The 27,731-nt window shown below is 36.4% G+C and overlaps 1 protein-coding gene across 1 annotated transcript in view; it reads left to right on the top strand.

The window, feature by feature from the left end:
- The window catches only part of LOC105833565 (diacylglycerol O-acyltransferase 1), a 94,247-nt gene that overhangs the window by 10,218 nt on the left and 56,298 nt on the right, over window positions 1-27,731 (top strand). Inside the window, exons 2-4 of the mRNA XM_012675397.3 lie at window positions 6,809-6,937; window positions 13,809-13,903; window positions 26,876-26,928. Of these exons, the coding sequence (XP_012530851.1) occupies window positions 6,809-6,937; window positions 13,809-13,903; window positions 26,876-26,928 (277 nt within the window). The remainder of the gene's footprint in view (window positions 1-6,808; window positions 6,938-13,808; window positions 13,904-26,875; window positions 26,929-27,731) is intronic.

Here is a 27,731-nt window from a genome sequence, read left to right on the forward strand (position 1 = left end):
CGTGAATCATTTAGAATATTCTTCCGCCAACGCCATTTCTTATTCTCTTTCGGCCCACCGATTCCCACGCCAGCCGGACGTTGTAGTAGGATTCTCTCCTCATTACACGGGTAATATATGTATATCCGTCTATCCGTTTAAATATTCACGAGACCTGCCGGTGTCAGGAAGATTCTCCGGGAAGATACCATCCGACGAGGGAGGTCCATGCACAGGGTGATTCTTCCTGTTTCACCCTTTCCCTCGGATGCTTCTTCTTATCCCCCTGCTCGTCGCGCCTGTCCTTGTACGAACAACTCCTCGCCGTTTTTCTATAGAAAAAGAAAGAAGAAGAAGAAGAGAATAACATGAGTAGCCTTTGTCGGAGTGGCTCTCAAATTGAGCTGGAAACAAAAGAATCGGCACCTTTATCTTTTGTCGATTTAGCGGATGTGAAGTATGCGATTTTAAGCGGAAATAAACTGAGCTTCATGCCTTTTGTAACTGGATCATTGAAATCTTAAGATCTGCAGCGGCGGCTAAATGAACAATGCATTTCTTTTTCAGTCTAAATGCAATGAAGAAAATAAAGTTACATTTTGATAAGAAAACAATGACATTGATATTGAAGAATAATATAAATTTTTTTATCAATAACGCAGTTGTTTGTAAAAATTCTTTTTACGATTTTTTATGTAATCTGCACATACACGCACACGCACACATTTGCAAAAGTTTCTCTTTAATTATTTTATAATATAATATTTCTTTGTATCAATTTACTTTTTTTATTTACTATATCCATTAAATAATGATTTTTAATACGCCGTACGAAAATATGTAGAGATGAAACAGGAACTTTATCAGACAATGTCGAACAAATCAGTAAAGTGTGTTGCACGACAGAAAAATGGTATTTTGTACGCGCTACTTGTTTAATATAACGATATTCTTAATCTTAGCGTACGATATTATTTTACGATGCCGGTAGGAAAATTACGTTGACGTTGAATATAAGTCCCCAATCTCGGAATAATTCATGCATCTCAGTGTGACATGGAACATTAGTCATCCATGATATATGCTGAATAATTATTACACAGATAGATGTGCAGTTAGACATATTGTTATTATACAATGCGAGGTACATTGTTTGCATATCAGTCCCAATAATGAGTAAGTAATTAAATAAACCGACACTATATCATCGAGTTATGCTATATTTTAATGAGAAAAAATGAAGAAAGTGACAAGTTAATGTAATATAATCATGGAATTTTTAGTTATCTAAAATTTATACTCTTTTAAACATTAACGGGTTTCTATAATAGAGTGCAATATTTGCAGTTTTAATTTACCGTTTACGGTATTCGTCATTTTGTTCATAATTTCCAATAAAGTTGTCTCAAAAAGTGACACATAGAATCGTTCGGAAAAACGTTGGTCGGATTGCGAAAATGCTGGTGATGGACAGTCGGGTATTGGCGTGAAAATTTATCTCGATTGAATTATGTTTCGCGACCGCTACAGGACGCCCGAATAATTATTCGGAAACATCGTCCGCGTTTTGAACATTTCCCGATGTGAAAGCGTATTTCTCTCTTTATTTCATTTCGCGCGCCCATCATATGTCGATTATTCTCACTCCTCTTCCCCTATCTCTTCCAGTTTCATTTTTGTGTCGACTGCGGAAGGATTTTTTTTTTACCCGACAACTTCGTGGGTGTTAATTTTTTCATACAGCGAAATAATAATCGTCATATTTTTAAATTAAAGCGACGTGGGAATGCCGATGAGGTTTTTTTTTGCGCGCGGATTCTTTTATTTTGTTTAAAATTCCTCACCCGCGGGTGTGGGTTTGCATTTTTCAATAGGACGCGGGTTTTGAATAAACACGATTTTTGTTTTATGCACTGTAAATAATTTTATTTGAAAATTGTCATGGTTTTATCGGTCATGACCCGCGTTTGCTTGTTTGCTTTTTTCCTCACTATTCTCGGACGTGGCCAAACTTCCGAAGTAATTTGCACGTTTAATGGCGCGTGCTCATGCGTACTCATTAAAATCTTTAGACGACAAAAAAGTACCATTTGCAATTAAGATGTAATAATGTAAAATGGTAATAACGGCAATATGGTAACATTATCTTGGTGGAAAAATGACGCGAAATCACTGCTGCTTATACTTTTTCCAACTAGAATCATAATCGGGATTTTCGTAAGCTTGAAACGAGAAGTAAATGCTTTTTTTTTTTTTAAATGAATAATGTTATACACTTCGAAACAAAATGTAATAATAAAATGATTTTGATGGGAGAATTACTTATTTCAAACGTTTACTCTTACTGGTGGACTCAAAGACGACAGAGACGGCTGGAAACTCATCACGTAGACAGCGTCAAAATGGCGAAATCAATCGCCATTCGGGTGCGTCAGCGATCATAACTCAGCGTTCAATTAAATCCGCGGATCGGCCCGAAGTCACGTTCGCCGCCATATCGGCGAGGAAAAACGGGTCCTCGTCGGATATTGCGAGCAAAAACTCGACGCCGAAGTTGCGCGCGCGATCGCGGTGTCGATGATCGGGGGACGCCACGGCGGCTACGTGCCGAAAACTCGTCGCGTTAGCGCAAGTTTCGCTTAAGAGCAACTTTTCCCGCGGTACCGTAATATGTCCACTGCAAGAAAGCGGAAGCGATTTGCTTTGGTGCTACAAGAAAGTGGCGCGTGCTCGGAGAGAGCGCGTCTCTCAGTTCCGGGTCCCGGAAGAGCAACGACAACTTAGTCGATCCTTTTTTTACTTGTCTACGACTGCGGTTTGTCAGAAAGTGGTCCGAAGTATGATATTGCAACTTATCACGAGCGCTCGGACCCCGTCTAAAAAGTACCACCAACAATCCCGATAAATCATCCGAGAGCGCGTGTCTATACGTATAGTTTCAGGCATGGTGTTTTCCCAACCTGACAAGGCGACATCGTCGGCCCTAATCCATCAATACGAGGTACAATAATGTTGCTGTTAATTGAGGGAAGAGGGTCAAAAGTAATGGCGATAAGTAAAGTTCAAAAGTAACGCCCGTATTTCCAGCGGGACATCGATCGAGGTATGACGAGGCGTTTATTTCAGCGTCACTTTCCCGATATAATGTATGAACCGACTCGTTTATCTCGTACTCGGATGACTCATCGTGTTCCACCGAATGTGATAAAAGTCGAAAGGTCGTGAGCGCGCGTTCGCGGCCGTATCTCACGTTTCGCGAAGACGATGGTCGCGACACTCCGGACATATCTAGTCCATCGTTGTTCTCATGCATATGGAATTTCCGTGCGACACGTCTGCGTCCTGTTCGCCGTTCGTGCCCAATACCATGCAGAAGCGCGAGAGATAGCTCTTCGTGCGCAAACCGCCGTTTCTATCGCGGCTCTATTAATTATCGCGATCTGCCATAAATTCTGAGTAATAGTTACGGCGTACAGGTCGAGAGGGTTTATTAGGGGGACTGTTGTGTGCGGGGGCGGTGGAGGGGACGCGCGACGATGCTGCTGAATGCACGCAGAAACCGCGCTGCTGAGGGTAGCTGCGGGTAATTACGACGGGGCGATATATAACGTTCGCCAGTTACATTTTGTACGCAAAACCGACGGAATTCTTCACCAGATAAATTGCATCGTCATTGCTGTGAAATCGTCATTGTGAAAAATATATAGCGTCGGGAAATAATGATGCGCGCGTTACGCACGCTTTATTTATTCATATATATGTTGCTGTATTTTAAAAATATATAGCATACGCTGAAAAAAAAAGTTTAACAATATCAAAGTTGAATGAAGTAATATCAATTAAATATTTGGTTAGTATAACTAAAAATACTTTTACGTAGACTATTTTTTATGTAGACTTTAAATCGCTTATCACTGTTTCATTTTTTAGCTTGTTATAAATATCGCATTTATTATGACATAAATTAAGATAAAAACTGAATTTATCAGAACTAATTGTATGTATATGTGTAGGTGTAACAATCACATTAAAAATGTTTAAATCTCTGCTGATAAATATTTTTCTAAATAAGCTGATAATCTTATTGCAAGTAATCTTGATTTTTTTTCTTATAGAGATATGTATTTTTAAATCTATGTAAGAAAAACAATTAAAATACACTTTATGCATATGATCGCATTGGTAATTTATTTAATGTTAATTAATATTATTTTTCTTAAAAACAATTACTTAATTATCAAGTTAAGCTTGTATTAACTATTATTTCATGCATATTACTTATTACTTCACATTTGTTAAGATATGTTATTGCGATAGCCACTTACAATACGTAATAAGTATAATGCAAAACAAAAGATCTAATTAAGATTGTGAAAAATGAACAACAATGAAATGCAAGCATTACTTTAATGTGTCTTTTGAGTGAGTTAGCAATAATTAAAACTAGAATTCAAATAATTACAACCTAAGGTAATGAGTATATTACATTCTATAATTGTCTTAGAACGACTTGCATTCTCAGTTAAAACCACAATTTGCATTTTGATTTAAAGAGATCTTAAATGAGGATTTGCGTTTTCACCATATTTTTCAAGGTATTTATACGATTTGGAAGTTAAATTGTAATATCTTGAAGGATATAAATTCAATTTCATGGCTTTTCGGTTGCGAGTCTCTGGTTCTTCGAAGTTCGTAGGAGACACGGTCTCAAGAATACATCTTATCGCTCACGCCCCGGGTTTCCACTAGGATCTTTCATGTAAATACTTAAGACGAGAGGTTCTTCTCTCCATGAAAGTGGTATAGAAGGTCTTCACGAGACCTATCTCGATAACGGCATAATACTAATGGTCACGAAGCAAGAGGCAATCGAGAAGTCTGCGAAGGCGTATCGCTTGATATGAGATTTATTTTTACTGTATATTGATTGTAGATGTATCATAATATTATTTCTAGCGATAGTAATTCGTGGTTTAAAGAATGTTTTTTTTTTTCTTTATTTTTGCCGACGTAAAAGTCAGTTATAGAGAAACATGAAATTGGAAAATATAACTGTTTAAAAATTAAATAATTAATTTAATGTCACATTAGAGCGATTACTTACATATAAGACTTTGTTTTAAAAATTGCTTAGAAACTCCTTCTAACATTGATGCAGCAAAATAAAATAAATTTTTGATCTCGATTGAAGATTATTTCTAAGTGAGTGGATAAAAGGAAGAACGCTATGATAAGAATATTAAATGTATTAAAAGCAACCTCAAAAATAAAGTGCTAGAACAGAAGGCTTATTCCTTTGTTCTTTGTTATGATAGTCAATCGACTTTTATGTAGTACCGAGATCCTTTTAGTCCGTACTTCTTTCGCATCGTCATGTACGTCCAATAAGCACTTCAGATATCGGAGATTCCATATGGTGCAGCCGCGCTCTCTCGCGTGACTGGTAAGTGCGCACCGTCAACAATGCTCCATGCATGAAATCTGAATGGTATCTACAATGTATGATGGAGGGTCGTAACACAAAACCCTCTTGTCTTTGGTGTCTCTAGGGCGGATTATATACCGGATGTGTCCCCGTAATCGGCTTCTACGATACACGTCTGTCATCCCCTTGTTGGTTGCGCCCTCGCGCTGTAAGAGAGTCGACGAGGGCCATCGTATAAACTTTTTAAAAAGGTTTTATCTTGCGGCGCACAAAATATTTGAGTGCCTCTTTGATCGATAAAAGGCGCACCCGCGATTCATGATAGCGGTTGAATAAACCACTACGTGTTATTAAGAGAATTACGATTATTTATTTAAAAATGCAATTTTTTGAGGCGTAATCTCCCCTTTTTAATTGTCTATTTGTTATTTATTATGTTATTACTTTTGCAATCTTTAATTTTGCATGTACTTTTTTAATAATATTTTAATAATAACAAAAAGTCGAATTTTTTTTCAAAAAAACGCGCGCGCGCGAGCGAGAGAGAGATAAATGCATTGAAAGTGAAACACGTATTCAGTGTATCTTCCGCGGGATGTATTGTTACTGTTCACTTTAATAATGGAGCTCGATCTAAACGAAATTTGCAATGTCCCGAATGTCTGCCGAATGCATAGCATGTCCGTCGAGAGCGCAAAGTGAGAGAAAGATAGATAGATAGAGAGAGAGAGAAAGAGCGAGAGAGAGAGTCGTGCACGAATAATAGTATATATAATTTTGCTACGATCGTGTGTTATAAACTACATTTTGCTACTAGATTCATATGGAATACGCCAGAATCGCAAATCCCACGGGCGTCTCCGGGACAGAGCTGCTTGCTCGAACGTCCGTCACATAACGAGCATCTTTTATTGCGATAAAACTGACTCATATCATTTACCACGTCGTCACGTGTGAACTATACGTCAGTCCGTAAATTGATATAAGGACATGTATAACCGTGCGATATGAAAGCCCCTTTATTGCCCCATTCTCATCCCTATGACGTTCATACGTCTTTCCTCATGCCGCTCGCGCACAAGGAGCATTTTGCGAGTATGGCACCAGAACGAGAATATTCTCCTTAATACCTTCTTCTCCTTCAGTTACCCGGCGCTTGGTCTATTATCGAATTTCCGTGCGTATAATAACGAGCTCGCTATTCATAAAGAGATCGCAAAGAGGCGAATGCAAAATGTACGTGAAAGCATTACTTATAACTCAACCTTTGAGGAGCTTAATAATTATTACGCAACACACGTAAAAGTGACTGTATTGAAAAATTATTATTGACGATATTACAATAATAAATGAATAAGTGATTGAAGACGGGTTGGTCAAGTTCTTTTATTTTTTCTCTTGCAGATGTCATCGTCCGAGAGACAGCCTCTTTTCATGGAGCTCCGGCTTCGACAATTTCACGGGATTCGTCAACTGGGGCTTTTTACTTCTAGGTATTGGTGGGATCCGGTTACTACTGGAAAATTTTATAAAGTGAGTATCTCGAATTGTCGATAATACTTTTTTATCTAATGGAAAGTGACAGATTTCGTCAGGTCATAGTCCGACGGATTTCTTGGTAATAAAGGTTTCGATCGTAAAAAATTATGATATGATAATGTTAACTAATCGGGAACTGTGCTAATTGTTTTTATTCGCTCAATGAAACTAAATTATCTAAATAATTGATGTATCTAAATACTTAATAATTATTTTTTTAATTTAAACATTATTTTGTTATTAACAAAATTTTATAAGATACTTTGAATTGTCGTGGGATATTTTTCTAATTCTTAAAAATAGCAGAAAGTTTTCCATCATTCGTACTCGAGCTAGATGCATTTCGAAAAACATATCTTTGATGGGAGCTGTGAAATGAGGAACTAGATCGATTTAATCGGATCTACCGAGTCTAATAATATAGCAATTTTTTTAAATTAAGGGGTGTATAAGTAAAAAATAATCTTTACGGCTTTCGCTGACTTGCTCTGTTTATAATTAAACATATATACGCGTGATTCTAAATTTCATTCATATTTTTTAATTATTTTTACATTAGCTTTTCTCGCGTATTTAATGCACAACTACTCACAAAATTGTGTGTGTAAATCTATGTGGAGTGTCCATAATGTATTGAATTCGGGTTCGTGAGTTCGCTAAGTCTATATAACTACGTGAATCAGTCATCCCCGGGTGAGTGAAAAAAGAAAAAGCTTTGACAAGCAATAGCGCCATCAAGAAGTTGTTACGAGCTCACCGGAATTAGAAGAGGGTGTCTTTGCATGGTGACGACCAATAGGAATACGATAGGGGAACAAAAGGCGATCAGAAGTGCTTTTATCGGTTTGATGGATGCGCTACCGTAGCGATTGACGGCGTACGACAAAAAGAATCGATTATCACCAGGCAAGCTGACAAAAATGAGTTCGTAGCTGCTATAGCACAATTATTCGGTGTTTTTTTTTTAAGACTGCTAATAGTGTAAGTGGATATGTTATTTGGACCTGCGTCACGCCTACAAACGTTGTTGGAACACCGTGACAGGTTGTCAACTGGTAAGGTTGCATGCTCTGTTTTGATGCGCTCGTATTTCATCGAAAACACGCTGCAGGTGGAAACAAATTTGATACCTTTAGAAACCCGGCACTATTATTGTTGCGATAGTGCATTCAAGAGTACACGGAAAGAACGGTTTTGCTGAAGTGTTTAAATATTTAGCTGGGTACAGTTTTGAAAACAATTTTGTCGGACCATCAAAATAATTATGTAGGATGCTCAAACTAGGTGTGCTGGAATGTTAAAACTTTTCAGCCATCATGCTTAAACATCCTACATAATTATTTTAATGTCTAAAAAAATTACTTTCAGATCTATACCTAGAAATTGTAAATCTTTAAATACAGTTACTAAAATCGTCCTTTTCTTGTGTGTCACTCGATATTGGATGGAGAAAATTTCGTAATAACAAGTAAGATAATAAGAAAACTGCAGAAGATTGAAATATTGTCTGTTTGATATATAGATTATTAAACTGCGAGAGATTCGAAGTTAGATATTTTCACTTAATAAGACGTCGTATAATATTGAATATCTCATTTGCAAAATGAGTTACAGTAAGTCGTAGCAATCTCGCAAACGAGTTCAAATTGAATATAAATTATTACAGTATCGAGCGAGATAATCTATGCTTATCGTTGCGATAATTTAATTTATTTTAGCGCTCGTAGAAATTTATGTACTTTTTAGTACGAATTATTCGATTGACTTATCATCGTTGCAGGTCGTTACTTTTGCGATACGCTGCCGGTAAAAGGAAGAAATGGGAGTACGAATAATAGCAAATTAATTTATGGATGGCAGGATGGAGCGGATCTGACCGTTCTTTGCCAATCGAATTAGCCGTCGTCTGCAGCGATGGCCACGAACCAGTGCTCATGAATCCAATATTCAAACAATTGAGATTTAAATATTTCTCTTGCATTTTATTTATAAAGCTGCATCTCGACATAAAATATGACTGTACATATATATCTAGATTTTATACGAATAGTAACAATTAATCATAATAGTTAATTTGAACTAAGTTTGCATTGTCAGAGCTAATTATTTTCTCACGTATTGGCGCTATTGCTAGCGACGCTTTCTCCTTACAGGATATTGTCCTCAGAGGAGTAAGTTAACCTTCTTCTCTCGAAGACAAGAGAGGAGCGTAAGCGTTGTCCATGAATAATTTCAACGGGATTTTTATCGCTGTTGTAAACTCTCGGCCTCGCGTCCAGCCGCTCCCGAGGGCGCGTAACAGAAATTTATCACGCTCGTTAAGCGTGGAAAAACTTTCGAGCGAACTTTTGCGACGTAATTGCTCGAGGTAGCCCCGACACGCTTCATACGAAGCCGAAACAGGCGTAGCTATGAACGGTCGCGTAAGGGATTGTGCTCGAGCTAAAAAACATTTTAGCATTCAATTGATATTTGCTGTCTAGATATGTTTGATTTCAAAATAGATAATACTTAAAAAGATGATATCTATACGATAAACAAACATATTTTTTGAGTGATTAAGTTAATAAAATATTTACATAATGTAAACATGATTAAATTTTTTGACAATGTAAATATTATACGTATGTATATGTTGATGAGTAATTAAGATCATTAATCTTTACATTGATATGAAGAATAAAAGAGTTTGATTCAAAGTTCAGACAGGTATCTTCACAGGTGCAGATATATATGATAGATTAGCGAGACAATTTGACGTTTGCAATTAATATAGATATTATGTCCGTGGCATTTCAACGCGTTCTATACGATATAACGTTCAATCGATCGGATAATTTCGCGTACAGTCGCGTCACCGCTTAATTAACTTATCGGCACTTCCGAATGAACACTTCGAAGAAATCGTGACCATTTAATGCAGTCTGCGTTCCCAACTGATTCGTTTCAACTGGTAAAAAGTCTCCCCCAGACTTGATTCGCGAAGAACAAGAGCAAGCGCCGGCCGAATCGCGAGGATGAGGCTGTCGACACGATTTTGCTGGGATCGAGATTAATCGATGGGATGGGGAAGAAAAGGGAGGGTGGGAAAGAGAAAAGGGTAGATTGGCGACTGAAAAAAAGCACGTCGGTAAGAAAACGGGTAGATGCTTCTCTGCGAAGTGAAAAAAGGCAGCGGGAGAGCTCAATTAATCGAACTCTCGACGAAAGACTCCCTCGATAAAAGTCCGTGTGGAGGCGGGTGAAGGAAGTTACTGAAGTTTCTCTTTCCTTGTCTTTCGCATCCACGCGGATTGTTCATAAAACTTGTTCAAAGATTCGCCATGCTATCATAATTTATGCATTTAGAGATATAAATGTACGTTTATTTTATGTTTTCATCAATTATTAATTATTTTCTACTCATTTTCATGATTGTTTTTTAACATAGAAATATCTACAGGAATTATTTAACCTGTAATATTCTGATGAAAATTCCTTTCTTTTCTTGTAGTTGTAAATGGGTCGACAATTAAGAAGAGTTAGTAAGACAAATAAGAAAAGTAGGGTAATTAAATTGTTCTCGTCACATTCTGTCAGATACAGAATTTTTAGATGGATTCTTAGAAAAGCTTTTAGAAAATTATCTATTTTGAACAAAAATCTTTAAAAATGCTGAAATTTTTAAGAATTATGATTTTTTAACAAATGAAATGCAGATTAATATAATGTAAAAGTGTAAAAATTTGTACAGATTTTTTCTCGAAGCAGTAAAAGAATAAAGAATACTATCATGTTAAATTCTACTCGCGACAGTTACAACAATACATTAAAAATCGATGTCTGGTTTTCTTAGATATGGTATCGTCCCAGTAATAATTATTTCCATTGTTTTATTTTACAAGCCATTTTTACAAAGACTCTTACACCGTGTCAGAACATAAAACTGGTTCACTGTTCGTCCGGATTATGGTAACTCGATATTATACTGCAGAAAGAAACTAACATCACTGAAAATTTTTTAGTTTTTAATACTGGTTATATTACTTTGTATATTGCTTATTTTATATTTCTTTAGATAAATTGGTATTGAACAGAAAATAACAAGTTGCAAAGTGAAAAGAAATTAATTTGCAAGAAAATGATAAAGTTATATAAGTAATGATAAATTTATTAGACATATATCGAAAAATTATAAAAAAATACCATCTTTTAAGTTTCTATAAACATAAAGTTTTATGCGGAATATAAATTGACTACATAATGTACTTTAGAGGGGATAGTTAATAAACCGTGCTGTATTTTATCCAGATAAATATCAAAATAAATTTTAACCAACCCGCGCTTACAGCCCCTCCAATTCTCTTTGAGAACAATTCATCTCGCCTCACCGAGCCACTTGAAACGAGCCTTCAGGCCTTACTATTAATTTCAGAGAAGAAGAATCATCCACGACGTTCTTTACAATCATAGAAGGGAAGAAGACGTCTCGTTTCGCGCGTTTTATTAATATTTAATGCGAATCGTTCGCGCGCTCACATTTTCATCCGGGCCCGTCCCATATTGGCGCCATAACTCTTCCAATCTGGACCTCCGCGTGCTCTCCCACCAAGAGTCACCCTCCCCAGGACTCGACGTTTCCCTCTTACCACGTTCGACGTGAAATTGGGGATTTTATCGTGACGCTGTATTAACGAACTCCGGCGGACGAAGAACGAGCGCGGATTTAACGGGCGGATCAAGACGGCTATTCCCGCCGGGGAAGAAATTTAATATCGTTTCTGCTCACGTCTCGAACCGATGAGTTTCGATAAGTGCGATATCCCCTTAACTTTCGAGTACTCGAAAAATGTTTTATGAGACTCATCCCCCGTGTGTACACGCGTATCGAGGCCGGATCGGTTTAATCATCGGCGCTGAACGATTGTTTCCTTTCTCATTGATGAATCTTTCCATCTCACTGAAATGAATATTTTGAGCACGAATTGATTATCGGACGTTTTTTTTTCCTTTTTTTATTCATCACGTTATTAGAATGTTACAGAAATGTCAAAGTTTTTTCTTCTTAAACATATGGACACAGTATTGCAGTATTACTATTTGACTTTGATAGATTGATAATAAAATAATTGATTGAGATTGATTGATGTTCTATAATTAAATTAATTTTTTTCTCGTGTATTATTTACTTTCATATACAACGTGGCAAGTTATGATTGACTTAAACATTGCTATATCAAATTTGAGGTTTGCATTATTTATGTTATACGCTGCATTATTTATGTGTGTATCGACATATGCCGAAGTTATTTTCATAAATTATCAGTTTATAAATTATTTTCATAATCGATTGCTTGTCACACGGCACATTGTACCAATTAATTATGAACGAGAATCATATTTTTTCCACACCATTGTCCAATTACCGTAACTGCGTCAACGTATGACCGATAGCGTTTCCGCGGAGAACTAGGTCGTTAATCGGGTCCTAATAAATATTGTCTATTTGAAACAACCTCGCCAACTTCGAATATACTTTAATTATTCGACCCATAAACCTCGTTTATCATCGTTAGCGGGCATGTACGACCTGAAGCCATTAGTGTATAGTACCACCTTTTTTTCGGCCGGTACACCTACCTCATGCATCCCGCGAGAAAATAACGTTCTCGATGGCTCAGATCGATACCATCGTAAATTACATTTTCAGGCTAATATAGCGATAAGACATATTGAACGTATTTTTATAGACCCAACAATGATAATATAGTAGTTACATTTGTCTGCTTTGAAATGAACGAGAAGGTAATTTCTAGCCGCATGTTACAAATTATCGTACGTTACATAAATTATTTTTACTCGCTATAATTTTGACTTTATTGCATTGGTATTTATGAACTAAAGATATTGAATTTATGCAAATTCTATTTGCATATTCTATACAGCTTTTGTAATCAATATAGCTTTTTCTAGTACGGACAAACATAACTTAATCGAATATCGTAGTTTAGCATATCCCATTTGTTTATTATGTTATCAGACGCGTGTCCCGTTACTGCATAGCTCCATTTGATTTACGCGCAGAAATTAATGATTCGTGTGCGCGCAGAAAGTGCCATTTTACGAAATTGCCAATAAATAATCCGGCACGATTTAATCAGGAGGAGCGTCGTTTATAATATTTCCCGACGTGCGCCATCAAAATAAATCACAGATTCACATCAAGATCGCAGTCAATCATGGGACAGACGTTTCCTGCATTTCCATTGAGTCGACTTTCCAGGGAAATCGTTTTATTTCTCAGCATGAACTTCCCTTTTGCGTGGTGCGATGCGACGGTTATTATTTATCTCAAGAACAAAGAACGCGGACCTGCTCGCTTTATTTTCTTTTGTTCCTTTCTCAACCTTTTCTGAAGAGATCTTACCAGAGACAGACTATAATAATGAAGCATTTGCTCCTTTGGTTTGTCTCGCGCTTAGTACACCAACCATGAAAAACTGAAGATTATAATGGAAAACGTGCCGCTTTTTATCTTATGTTTATTCTTCGTTTTTTATTCTATTTTTCTTGTAAAATGTAACAAGATGTAGCGCGTGCGCTGCAGATTTTTTTTAAATATAAATGCATCTAATATCAACGCACATTTTTATTTTCCACTCATAAATTGTTTATAATATATTTATAATATATTATTTATTTCTTTTTACATATAAATCATTTGTTTTAGAATTAATGCTATGTCGGTTTTGTTATCATATTATTTAATCGCAATGATTGAAATTATTAAATCACTACTGTCTATAAAGAAATATCTGCCGAAAATTATTTATACATTTTAAATAAATTAAGAAAAACTAAATTGCTTTATTTATTTATATTGCAGGTATGGAATCAGAGTGGATCCCAGGCAATGGTTTGTCTTTCTTAGCGGCAAGAATGATGGCGGCGAGGAATATCCTTCGTTGTTACTGATCAGCTGTAAGTAAAACTGCCGATATGTTATTTTACATTTGTTTCAACGGAAACAGAGCTGTCAACGTTCGTGGCCTCGATTACAAAATGAATGACATTTATATAAGACTTTTGTCTATGTCGATATCAACGTTTATAAACGTACGTCACTTTGGAAAATATCAATAGCGCTCTTTTTAAAAGTTTAAATGACTTTTTCTGTCAATTGGTTTCTTTAAATATTACGCAGAAGAATTTGTATTCTTGATTTAATATTTTCCTTATTTTTCTCTAAAATAGATAGTAAGAAAAAACTAAACTAACTAAATTTAAAGACTATAAAGACATAATTGTGTGCAAGCACCAAATCAAACATGATCTATATAGACTGTCATTATCCAAAAATTTATTAGGAAGAATATTATAAATTTTGTTTTTCAACAGATATTAAGCAACAATAACAGTATTGATAAAGTTGTAGAAACAGAAAAGTTATTTAGATGAAATATTAAGAAAATTGTTAAGTTGTATTATTAGATATATAAATTGGGTATTATCTACGATACATTATTAAGTATTTAAAATGCAAAGTCGACTGACTTGCAATCGCATTTCATGATAGAAACGTATAAAATCGAGCTGCACCGACGAGAAAAGGAAAGCTATGCTGAACTCTAAACTTCGCTTTTATTGTCGCGGATCGCGATCGGTTCACGTTGATTCTCTATCCGCTGTAGGTAATTCAATTTCATCGTTTTGCGGTTGTCATGCTTCTTTTTTTATTTAATCTGTACGAAAAGTGTGAATATCCGCACTTCTGAACACAACTGTAATGATACTTCCGACAATAATGGATGAAAGAAACAGGAATAGTACGAATCTGTCAAAAATATCGAGAAAATAATGAATAACGGTTTGAAAAATTAAAGTCAAATTTTATTTTCTTTTGACAGCCGACTATAGATAGTGCTCAAGCAGAAGTATAAAAGTTAATAAAAAAAGAATAGAGAAAATGCTCTAAAACGGTTTTAAATTACAATAACGAGGACAAATTTTTTTAGTAATGTATAGGTCTCCAGGTTTGCTATTGAAATTCTTATTTTACTTTACAGTTTCTAATATGTATATTTCCTGTTTTGTCAAATATACATTAGGCTATTATCAGGAAACGATAATCGATATATATTTAATTACATTAAATATTAAATAAATTTAAATATGTAAGAGGAATATGTTCTGAGAAAGAAACTAATACTCGTGCTGACATTTAGATTTTACGGTTTAAGCTAACCATATCGCGCAGAATTCTCGGTAGAATTCAAGCTCGTTACACGCTACGATGTAATGTTTTTTAACCTAGACTTTTAAAGTGGGTCGAAATTCAACGGGTCTCGCGTGAAACATAAATTTTAAAGCACGCAAGGCATCGTTCCTTTAAATAGCGAACATATTCCTCGCGTATTGTCCCCTTAGTGCCGCGCAGTGCGCTCGCTTGTTGCGTTTTCATCCGAGGTTGCAACGCCATAACTTACATACGTGCAACAGTCGCGTACGTGTGCAGCTTTAAATGCGGGTTGCACGCACAATAATTGGAAATGCAGTAATAGTAACAAAAGAAACAAAGTGAAAACTTTTCAAAGTATTAATAATGCAAAGTAAAGGAATGATGTATAATTAACAATTCAAGTGTCCTCCCTCGATTGAAAAACCGGTATTTCTAAATGCACAAAAAAGTCACTTTACATAATCTTCCGTCATGATATTATTACAACGTTATATAATATCTATTCTATATTCATACTCCTTCTACGAGAGAGAAATGAATAACGCTTATAAAACAGTATTATCTTCTCTTTGATCTCTCTTTGAAGGCGTTAAAATCGATTCCATTTGAAGGATTATTTTTGCTCTTGATATTATTCTAAAATGGGTTCTAATATAATTTCCACGTAGTTATTTTCCTAACAGTTTCAATCCCCAGTGCAGATTGAACGCAGGCGGCTTATGTCGACTAAGCCGTCATGGAGGATTGCATTATTTACACATAAGGGAACGTAATGCTCATGGGAAACTACGGCTAATAGTTCCCGTATTTTAGAATCTGCGTCGGGCGCCGTCGCTCCTTCCAACGGGACGCTAAAGTCGTTTCTTTTTTACAGCCAACCCGACTTTCTGCCCTCCACGGTGCTAGGGTGTGTTACGTTATCCCTATTCTACGCGACCTTTGCATAATAATTTTCATAGCGAGCCGAAATTACTTTTTAAAGATAAGACACAAAGAGTCGTTCACTAGTCCCTGAACAATTACCACTGGATGACTGTTTAAGAAAAATATTAAAATAGTAAGACTTTAATAAATTGCAAATTAATTGATTTTTTTAAATCTAATTTTTATACAGATTTTATACAGATTATTGATTAAAATGGTTTTTCTTCTAAAAATGTAATTATATTGTTTTTATTCTGTATTTTATTAACTGGTTCAGTTTTTTATTTGTTAATTGACTGATGCGGTAATCCTATAATATCTCACGACGACCATTTTGTGATTAGAATATTAATTATTCGATGTATCAGATATTCGGTGAGTTAAATTATTCATACGTAGAGGGTGGAATGTGTCCTTGTTTTTGTTTATCTGTTCTATCTATCTCTCTTTACTTTGGCATTATTAAAACTTTCGGTCGTTTTACTTGTTAACGGAAATGACAACACATCAACTATGTGGATAAATTTCGGAATGGCTATAGAAAATTTCAGACTCGAAAATAGCGTGTTGAAATTTTGTTGCATGTACACTTCGACAATGCACAGAGACACTGGATTAATAAAGCCGTGCAGTTTGTTATAAAACACGAAGACTGTTTCCATATTAGTTTTCATATTTCTTTATCAGATGTAATGTTTTGTCTGCTTGATAAATTTTTAGCGATATATCACGTACAACGTGAAAATGAAGGTGGATATAATGCTAGAATTCGAATTCGAATTGATTTGATTATAATCAAAAATTACATTAACTGAAGTATAACTCGAATTGTCTCGATTGGAAATAAAAATAGACTTCCGCGGTAATAATTTATGCAGCTTCGGTCCGATTTCGTGATGATTTCATGACGGATGCAGGTCACCTATATTTGTTCGAAATAGAATTGTGTTGATTTAACAATGGCATCGCGGCAAGCACGAGAATAGAGAAATGGAAAGAATCAGATAAATATATCGGTTCACTTTTCGCTCTTTGTGAGTTTTCGCCCTTCGGGATTTCCATGGCGAGGAAACGGACCTTCCCGAACGTGTAATGTACGTCCGGTGGTTTTCCGGAAGTTCCGAGACGGGAAGTTCCTGGGTAACTTAAAGTTAACTGTAACTCAATGCACGAAGCCCTCACGCTGTATAACGAGTCCGGGACTAAATGTGAAAGGGTGTGCCACCGCCGACCATCTAGCCAACCGCCATGATAGCTCACCGGCGAGAGGGTTTGTTCTCATAACGTCTGCAACACTGTCGGCGCTCCGCCCGCCGTAGTGTATCTTACTCTCTGTGTTCGCCGAGCGTTAAGACCGAATCCAGTGAGATTTGCATGCCGTGTCTGTGGATTTCGCGCGCCGAGCACTAGAAACAACCACGTCGCGGTAAAGCAATTAACGATGTCCACTATAGCTGTCAATCCCTCTGTGTCACTCGCTGTAATAGAATTTCGCGAAAGAGTCCACTATTGGAATACGTGTAATGATCTCGTCGTTTTAGACTTTACGGTTGCAATTAGATTTTTCCCACACAAACCGCATTCGATCGTTTGCTGAGAAGATTATTTAAGGCTTTATTCGTAAAACGAGTTTTTCAGCGATCTGCTTTTCTTCCTTCTTCAGCTTCCCCCTTTAGTTTTCTCCCGGAATAATTGGCTCACGTGCCGTTTCAAGCAGACGGTTTTAAGCGGGTTTGCATTCAGCTTAATATTCAAAACAATTATTACTTTTTCCTCATCTTTTATCCAGACTGCTATCAAAATTATACAAGCGTCGCGAACGAATTTCATGAAAGATGAAATTTTAAAAGGCCGAGCGCCGGAATGAGAGAATTCCGCGTGATAGAGATCGCTTTCGCGTTAATTTCGAAAGGCGAGTTCCGGGCCAAGTTTTCACTCCGGGTGTGATGTTATATAGTACGTTTCGCCGTTCGTGTTGCTCATTAAAACGCAGAATGGGAAAACGGAGGTACGGGTCATCGTATGAATTACTTAATCCGCGCACGAGCAGCAGGGCGCGCAGGTAATCGAATCAAATGCGAGATTGCCCTCGCGAAATCCCTCCGCACGCATTCGCCATCTGCGCATTCCTCCCGTTTATTGCCTATGCGCTCGGCCTAGCTAAACGCAGACTTATTACAAGTGCGCATCGACCCAACCATTACGGACCTTTTTCTTTTAACCTCTTCACCCGTGCGCTTCTGATTAGAGATCTTTGGTGAGAGCGATCCCGCGTACCATTATCTTTCCGCATGATCTTCTTTCTCATTACACAAAAATCAGCGCGGATAGCAAAGAAGCATCTATAGAACGTAAAGTATCATTAACGCGTGCACAAAATATTTTGCTGAAAATTACGCTTTTGCGTACGTTGCGAAGGAAAAAGTATACTCACTAACTTATTCATTTGCGAGAGAAAAAGCGTTCAGCCGTATTATTGGTCGAATAATAAATAACTATGGGATATTATAATTGTTGAATGATATTGGAGGACTATTTTGAACGTATGTGACAGAAGAGGATAGAGTTTTAAAAAATTCAGCTTCTCGGAAATCGCAGCGAGACCGCGGACAGCGGAAAGTAGAGAGAACTTTGTAATTTCTACGCTCGAGCGAGATTTTTCTCCCGCAGAATTTTTGCGCGAAGTTAGAACATTTAAAAGAAATAAAAGACAGGATAAAGATAAACATAGAAATTGCCTGTTTTATTTTTATACACTTGTCACGCGCTGATTACGTACAATTATAGATTATTTGTCAATCTTGTTTAAAGTGAAATGCTCGATAATAAGATTTAGAGATAAAAGAGTTGGAAAACGTCATTCTGTACCGCAATCGTTTGAGAATTGCATTTACAAATCTTCTCTGTGTGTTGCCTCAAGACGAAAACAGGATAGCGTCAGTTAAAGCTCGCGGAAACCTCCGTTCGGACGGCGGCAGCGCGAGCCCACTCCTGGATTAAGGAGATATAAAGAAAGATAGAGTAGAAAAAGGACTTGCCGAGAAGGAGGAGAGGGGGAGGAGGAGGAGGGAACGGGAAGTGGAGACCGTAAAGTGAAAAGAAAGAGTGAAAGAAAGGCGGCGTCGTGTATACGTATATACAGAGAGAGCCCACTGAAGTCGGAAGATGGGGCATGAAAAGAGGCGATTTTTCGTTCGCGGTTTACGTTACCTTTTTATTATCCAGTTGATAGCGCGGCAGTGGCGGCGGAAGCACACGGTGGCATCGTCGAGAGTGAGCTGAACTACGTCGAGTGCTAATTACGAATAATTATGAGTGCTAATTAAGGCCCTCCTTTGTCGCGATGGCGCACGGCTGCGCGTCAACGTGCGATACACGCGCGCTTTTATATCCAATATAAAACCCGTGTTAACGTCCGAGATGTCGTAAAAATAATCGGTTTAAAGTTCGCTGAAAAAACATTTAAAAACAAATTGAATGCTACGCAGGTGATACGTGTAATAGCTACCGCTTCTCTGTTAATTAAAGTACACACGATTTACGTAATATCGTTGACTTATCGTTCTCAGAACGAGTTTCTTTTTCAAATAATTTTCAAGCTATTCCAGCGATAAAATAGAGACAAGAACTGAATTAATAAAGCGGAAATAACGCCGACTTATTGAAAGAAGTAGAACAGCTTGCGACAATTTTCGCGTTAACTTTAATTACTGTATTAGCGAGGAGGGTTGAAGACGCTGGAAAATAAGACGTGTCACTGCGCGCCTACCCGGCGTCCGTCGTTTATCAAACTTTCATGAAACGCGTCGAAAGAATGTCGCCAACTCGATGTCAGAATCTAATTAAGATCCGCCTCAGACGGGATTTGATCTCTCTCTCTCTCTCTTTCTTTCTCATCTTTGCTATCTTGGGCGACGAGTTTTCGCGAGCTGCGCTACCGTGCAACCGGGCTTCTTCTCGTCCGATGCGACGTAGCGACTCGCAGACCCCGTCGTCCGAGACGCTCCAGGACAGATAAGGGAGACTCATTGCGAAAAAAGTAAAAGTCTTAATTAGTAGCTGAGATCGGAGATTGGTTGGAGGGTGCAAGGTCCATTACTTTCGAGTCCATAGGTGCATGCTCGCTGTCATTGTCAGTTTCGCATTTACATTCGTGTGTTCGGCTATACGTTCTTTTTCTTCTCTGAGAGAGAACAAGAGTTTCCTTTTTCTCACACATACATATACTCCTTCTTTCTTCTCCTCTCGATGAGACCTCGGAAAAATTTCGTCCCGTTAACGCGATGACCTCGTCGTTATATGGAAAATTACCGCAATTTATTAAAGCACCACCCTTGCTTTACACGAAATACTACAAAGATTTCTTCCGTATACATTTAACTTTTGACACAACAGAATTTACAGAGAAATATTTGCCTTGATGCATTTGGGGGTAAATTTTTTTTAAATAAAACTTATTCTTTTATTTCAAAATAATCAACGTGAATATCGTAACACTATGCTTGTTATTATTTTCTCATCATAAATTATCATAAAAATTGGTATTGCAATTATAAATTGAATTTTATATATACATAAAATTGAGCTTTTCAAAATATTAAATTTTTTTAAGCGTAATGCATACTTTTAATAATAATATTTATTTGTTAAATTATTAGAAATTAGCCCTTATATAAATATGAAAAATTCATATTATTTATTCTGTGAATATTTCAGATAGTGATTTAGTTGAAGTACGAAAAATAAAATAAAAAGCAACTTTTGTTTTTAATTAATATACAAATTTGATTGTAATAACATTTTTAATGTAGACAAGTTACAATAAATAATAAAATTAATTTACTCTCTTCTTTTTCTCTCTTTTTTTGTGCGTAATAATTTTTTGGCCTTATAAAACATTTTATTTTTGCATTTATTTTTGTTTATTTTCACGGTTCTTATAACGTACTGCACAGCAAACACTAAGAATAAACAAGCGCATTGCCAAACAGACCGAAATATTTCATCGATTTTTCGACGCTGACGTTTTTCTGGCATTTGGGCAATAAAATGCACTCGGAGATCGGCCGTGCAATGCCGTTTGTAGCGTCGGAATTGGCGTATCATTTTAACGGTGATCGTCCATCATTCGTAAATCCAGTCCGTACTCGTCGTGAAACAAACCCGTCACACGTGAAACATTGTTTTCAGAGCATCAAATGGAGTTTAAGGAGATCAAAGAAAAAATGCATACGTCCCTGACGAAATTACGTGACACAATCGCCGCGGCTCGGTTTGCTATGCGCGATTTGCCTGTGGACCATTAACCACCGCCCTCTCGCATCCCGCGCCTACCCCCTCCTCGTCAAAGCCATTTTTTTCTCGTATAATTTCTCCCGGATGAAGCGAGCTTTGAGAGCTTTCGCGATCATGCCCCGCGGTCGGTGTGAAAAACCGGGCGAATTTCCACGACGAAAAGGGTTCCATTAATATCTATTAGCGAGCCCCGTGCTCGACATCAGCCGGATTTATACATTCCCCCGTCGTTCCCTTCGTCACCCTCCGACTTCAAATCCCCCTTTGAATCTCCTAAATTCGCCGACGTATCGGCGAAGAACAGGAAAAGGATACAAAAACGAGCGAAGAGGCGAAATCGCTGGAGGTATTCTGAAATATACGAGATGTCATTTGTTTTCATTAATTAACGCCAACATTGAAGTGTCAGACACCGAAACCGATACATTTTCCGTTTTATCAATATTCCGACAGCGGCATAATCCCGCGTGTTTACTATGAGTTTTTATTCTCATGTAAATATTTCCGTCACCGATCCCATATACCATGAGAAAAACGAGAAAACTCATGGTCTCTCGCGGTGCTTTTCAAATTCTATCTCTGGACTTTCGAGCACAGATCGTTCGAAAGAGGTTTATGAGTTACGCTTGAGAGAGATGTAACAACGATTTCATCTAAAGTTTTGTGCGGACAGCAAATCTTTTTAAATTGCGGAACGTTTTGAGTTAGAGAAGACAGTGTAACAATGATTTTGTTTTCAATTTGAAAATATACATTTCATTCTTATAAATGTATTATAGTATAAAATATTTTTATACTATATAATTATAGTATAAAAATGTATTATACAATATTATGTAAAATATGTTACGAAGGGTATTCATCGATATTACAAATATTATTGAACAAACATTTTTTTAAGCGATCCATGTATTCGCCACGGCATTTAAAATGTTTAACTTGTACTTATTTTTAATCCTGTTTTTTTTTAATCTCGTGTATTTCAAGCGTTACGCAAATATAAAGACGCGATCACCGTATTTTCATTGACGTATCTTATTCGCTAGTTAAGCTAAGGGGATTGTTTTCGTCGCTTTATTTCAATCCTCTTATCAAAGCGGCTGTGCTTTCAATTTCCCGGGCGCTTTTATGCACTTTGAACGATGCGCTTAATTCACCGAATAAACGCCTCCGCGCTTTTTCTCCCGCACGGTCACGCGCTCGTAATTTGCTCGGAAAAGCGGCCCTGCGAATCGCCCCTGTCGAGGCCAAAAAGCAGTGGTGACTCGCGAAGCGTATTCGAATTCAAAGGGCTCGTAATTAGTCGACGCGAGCATGTTTTAACAATCGTCGCTTAACTTCCGACCATCACCTCGAAACGGCCCGGTTTCGAATTTCCTTTTACACCACACGTTCGGCGATGAGATTCGAAGAGTAAATGAAAATTGGCATAATATACAGAAAAAGCTGAGAGACATTTAGGCGTGTAAAAGTAAATGTTGCACGTATATATACATACATATATATATATAATGTAATGTATGCATCGGAAACAGTATTAACATTTCACATTCTCTTTTCTACTTCGATATTACTTTTTGTAAACATCATTTTTTATAATGCATTTGTTATCACGGAATAATACAACAGCGAAATATATTGACACTGATGTGAATTTCAACGCACGTACGCGTTGACAACAAGTAAACGGGTTTGATAATCCTCTTGCGTAACAGTTGTTGCCATAAATCAAATTAACGTAGAAATTTTCGTCGGGGAAACGTGAAAACGTTTATTGAGCTGTAAAGTGATAATAGCGTCACATCGGAGTGTATCGCAAAATAGTAAAGTCTCGAATGAGCTTCCAGTCAGTTGTTCAATTGATTGAAAGAATACAAAAGCTGCACTCGATTCATCGTAACCCGTGCGTGATGCGTTGGCAATTAATCTTGCATCTTATTTTACGATAAATTCTACGTTGTGCATTGAAATGTTTGTCTCATTAGCTGAGCGTTCTATCACTGTAATTGTGAGAGTGACTTGACTTCTAGTAACAGAGAGAAAGAGAGAGAGAGAGAGAGAGAGAGAGGGGGGGGGATGGGAGGAGTTTATACGACATAAAAATTACTATAGAGCCTTTAATTGTGACTAATGTGTTCTTAATTGCCTGATTTACATTTTGCACGCGTTATCGTGCGACTTCTTTTCTTTGTTAACTAAAATTAATTTGGGATTAGCATACCAGGAGTCAGTGCAACGTACCTTCACGTGCTTTAATAACAGCTGTAAAGGCAAAATACCGGCAAAAAATATCATGGTTACTATTATAACATATGATATTTCTACGTAGCTGTACACGACTTAATTATGCAGGACATTATGCCCGACCTATATCTCATAATAATGTTTCTTGTATAAAAAGGTTTCATGAAATAATCATACTGCTTGTTATATTAGTGGCAAACTGCATTATTTTAGATATATCTAATTTAGAAATGACTAATAAAATTTACTGAAATATATTTACATTTAGATTTTGTAATATTGAAAAATAGCGTGAAAGAATAACATCGGGATTTTATTAAAATAAACACTAACATGTCTGTTTTTTAATAAAAATTTTATTGTTTTAATTCCATTGTTTGGCGCAATAATATAGTCACAATGTATATTAATATCTTTCCTGGTGTCTCTCTCTTTCTCTCTCTCTCTCTCTCTCTCTCTCTCTCTTATTCTGGAAGGGATTAGATTTCTCGGAGACACAGATAGTGTTTTCATTAAGATGCCATAAACTTGTACTATCAAAATCTTTGATGCCGCAGGCGAATGCATTTCCGGATTTCTTCGCGCGAATCTTCTCATTGCAACGCAATGCTTTCGCGTTTCCCAATTCTGTGAGTTTGCCTATCATCCGGTTGCATCTCTTAAACTTATTTAAGTTCCGCCCATATTTTATCCCGGAGCGGACGATACTTCGAAGAATACGACGAACCACTCTCGTGGTGAAATTTTACCGGCTACAGCAACCGCTATCGTATGGCCCATCCACGCCGAAAACCCACGTAATCTCCGAAAGTGTCCGAGCGTTCTCGATTCTGGAAATGATTGCGGGAAACGATAAGAAGAACGGCGTAAAATAAAAGAGGAATTTTGTGTGTTTCGTCAAATCCCGCTGTTAGGATCGATCCCCGAATAATCCCGCTCGAGCGCAAATTTTCTATACGATGCGAATCCGATTTAATATCGAATGGTGGGCCCTTCGCGTACAAGTGCGAAATATAATCGGATATTGTCTTCATAGTTACTATGATCCATTAATACATTCTTCTCTTTGCCATTATCCTTTTTATACATAGATTAAAATTATTTTGTTTCGTGATATTCCTTCTTCTTGGTTTTAATACAATTTTAATCTGCTTATAACACACACACACACACACACACAATTATATTTTTAAAATAATTACGTTCAATTGGTTGTTAAAATGTAAACACTTTTTGCAGTATTGCTCATCATGATTAAACATTTTTCATAATGATTTTCATAGTCTAACACAATTATTTTCTGATTTATAACAATCTCCAACTAAATTTTTTAACACTTTAGCAAAACTGTTCTTTTCGTGTAGAAGTGTAAATTTATTCTGTCTGTTTTTTTTTAAATATAAATTTAATGTTTCAAGTAACTTCCATTCCCTTTTATAACTTTGTACCATCTATCGACCAACTTTCGTGAAAAAAACTCGATGATTTTTGTCGATAAAATTTTCAAGACTTAAGTTTTGACATAAAGTTTTTAGACTTCTTTCACCGTCTTAAAATGTGTATTAGCCAGATGATATTAGGACGACTGGGGAACAGATTGTAATCTGATAGTGCTAGATCTGGGAAAAATCCGCATGAAAGAGAATTTTCCAGCTCAAAGCATAGATTATCTCTTTTGTCTTCTTTGTGGTATGTGACCGAATGTTGTCATACTGCAAAATAAAATTTTTATTCCGAAACCTCTGATACTACTTTTTATACGTTTTATAAAAGTCATCAACATCTTTATTCAGAGCAGAATAAATTATTTTTTGTTAGTTTTAACAGTATGATTTTTTAAGTAAAATATAAAAAGAAGCGTTTCAAATACTGCTTTTTTGATGTCTGTTTTGTTCACTACTGCTTTGTGAAGTGATCTGCTTCACTAAAGTATATAATATTTTGAAACGTGGAAATCCTTACTTGCAAACTGTGAAAGACTGAAAAAATATTTTATTTTAGAATTATAAAAGATATACCGAATCTAAAGGTACAAAATTAACTTGCACCTAATATATACCGGAAAGCGTTTTCCAGCGCTTTTTAAAAATATTTGAAAGTTGGAAACTTTTTTATAAATTTGTTGACTGTGTACTAAACGTTAATATCGAATTAAATTCAGAATAACCCGAAGATTTTTTAATAAAATCAAGAATAAATAAATATTTTTTTCCTTATACAGATTTTTTTAACGAACTCTGTCTCTTACTAGTGTCATGTTGTTTTTGAACTTAAGTTTAATAAATTTAGTATATTATTTTAATACTTTATTTTTTGTAAATTTTAATATAATATTCTTAATGTTCTAAATACTTATTAATACTTACATACTATAAAATACTTATTATTTTTTATCATTCATAGAATTGTCTTCATAAAAATGAATAATATATCTTTACAGATATGGACGCATAGAAATGAGTGACATGGAAATTAAAGTGTTAATTACATTTTATAATAACTTTCTAAAGTTATGTAAAAAAACAAGGAAATTTAAAAACTTTTGTTTTATCGTTATTTCGTTATTATCGTTTTATTAATTAAAACCATAAAAGTAAATTTATAACTTATTTTTGAAATGTAAAAATGTCTTTGCATAATGCAAGACAGGAGCAAACAACTCTGCGATAAAAATTTAACTGAATAAGTAATTACGCAACATACATCTCGTTCTTATTCCGCAGAATTGGGACCGCGGACGATATTGTTTTCCACGAGCTCCGGGCTCAGCGTACGTGGTGCCCAATCGTACTTCCGCTTTATATCGAGCACTATTTTGGATGATTTATCGACGAGACGTTTTCGTCGCTGCTAGTTCGATATCGGCTCTTCCTTCCTTTTTTTATGTCCTCCCTACCGAATGCATCGAGAGCGATGCTCTCGATCACCGGCAGCGTTTATCCTCGCTGCACAGCCTTTGCCACGTTCGCCTCTCTTCCTCTTCCTCTTCCTCTTTCTCTCCGCACTCCTCTCATTCTATATTGTCACTCTGAGTGACAAGCCCTTGTCACTTCCTCTCTTCAACCCCCTCGATCAGGATTGGCCGACTGCACATTTCGACGTTTGGCCGGTTTTAAAAAGTGAGAAGAGAAAAAAAGCGAGAAGAACGGAATGAGAGCGAGAAAACAGAAGGGAACGACAAATTCGCGAAGGGAAAACGATGTAAGCCATATGATCGATAAACGACCCTTTTCATTTTATTTATTTTGCAGATGCTACCGTGCCAGTGGGCCTTTGTCTGCTGATCGAGAAAGGACTGTCTGTGGTGAGTGAATTTTTCTTCCAAATATTTTGGTATACATATGTATAAGGGTCGTGCGAGCGGAAAGTGAGCAAATCCAATATCCGGGTAATCGACTGAACGCTAGTCGCGCGATACCGCAGCTCGTTCGACAAGGGAGGCGTTACATTGTAATTTATTGCCCCTAATAGCGTCGACGCTTTTGCATTGTATCGATTGGAAATAAAAAAAATCGCTGAGGTTCCATCAGTAACAGCTTTGTGAAATTTTTCGTGTGATTAATTTATTTATTCTCTTTATCTAGTCGATGAGATAAGCACTGTAATCATTTGTAGATTTTTATTACTCTGATGTCATGTTTTATTCAAACATGTACAAATATATCCTAAAAGTATTACAAAACATTGCATTTAAGAGAAAATATTGTTTGTTTTTATCACATTTATCATTAATATGTACGCATATATTTGATTTTAATTAAAAAAATTTTTTTTGAATATTTTATATTTATGCTAGAATTTAAATATGCAACTAGTTATTTCAATTATTTTTTCATTTAACGTAGACTTATAAAGTTAGAACGAAGGTGGGTAATAAGCAAGCAATTGCACTCGTTTGCAATTGAATTTATTCGCGTTCTTCGGGAAATAAACACGTTCAAGTTTTGTTATATGAAATCGTAGATAATCAAGAGCAAGAAAGAAAATTCTTGACTCACAGATAAGTTATCTGCGCCTTTTTGCTCCTTGCACCACCCACGGTGAGCATCGAGGAGCAACTAGAAATAAAGCGGAAGACAAAGTAAAAGAGAAATAAACACGAAGCAC

This window comes from Monomorium pharaonis, chromosome 4, assembly GCF_013373865.1.
Source record: "Monomorium pharaonis isolate MP-MQ-018 chromosome 4, ASM1337386v2, whole genome shotgun sequence".
NCBI classification, from domain to species: Eukaryota; Metazoa; Arthropoda; class Insecta; order Hymenoptera; family Formicidae; genus Monomorium; species Monomorium pharaonis.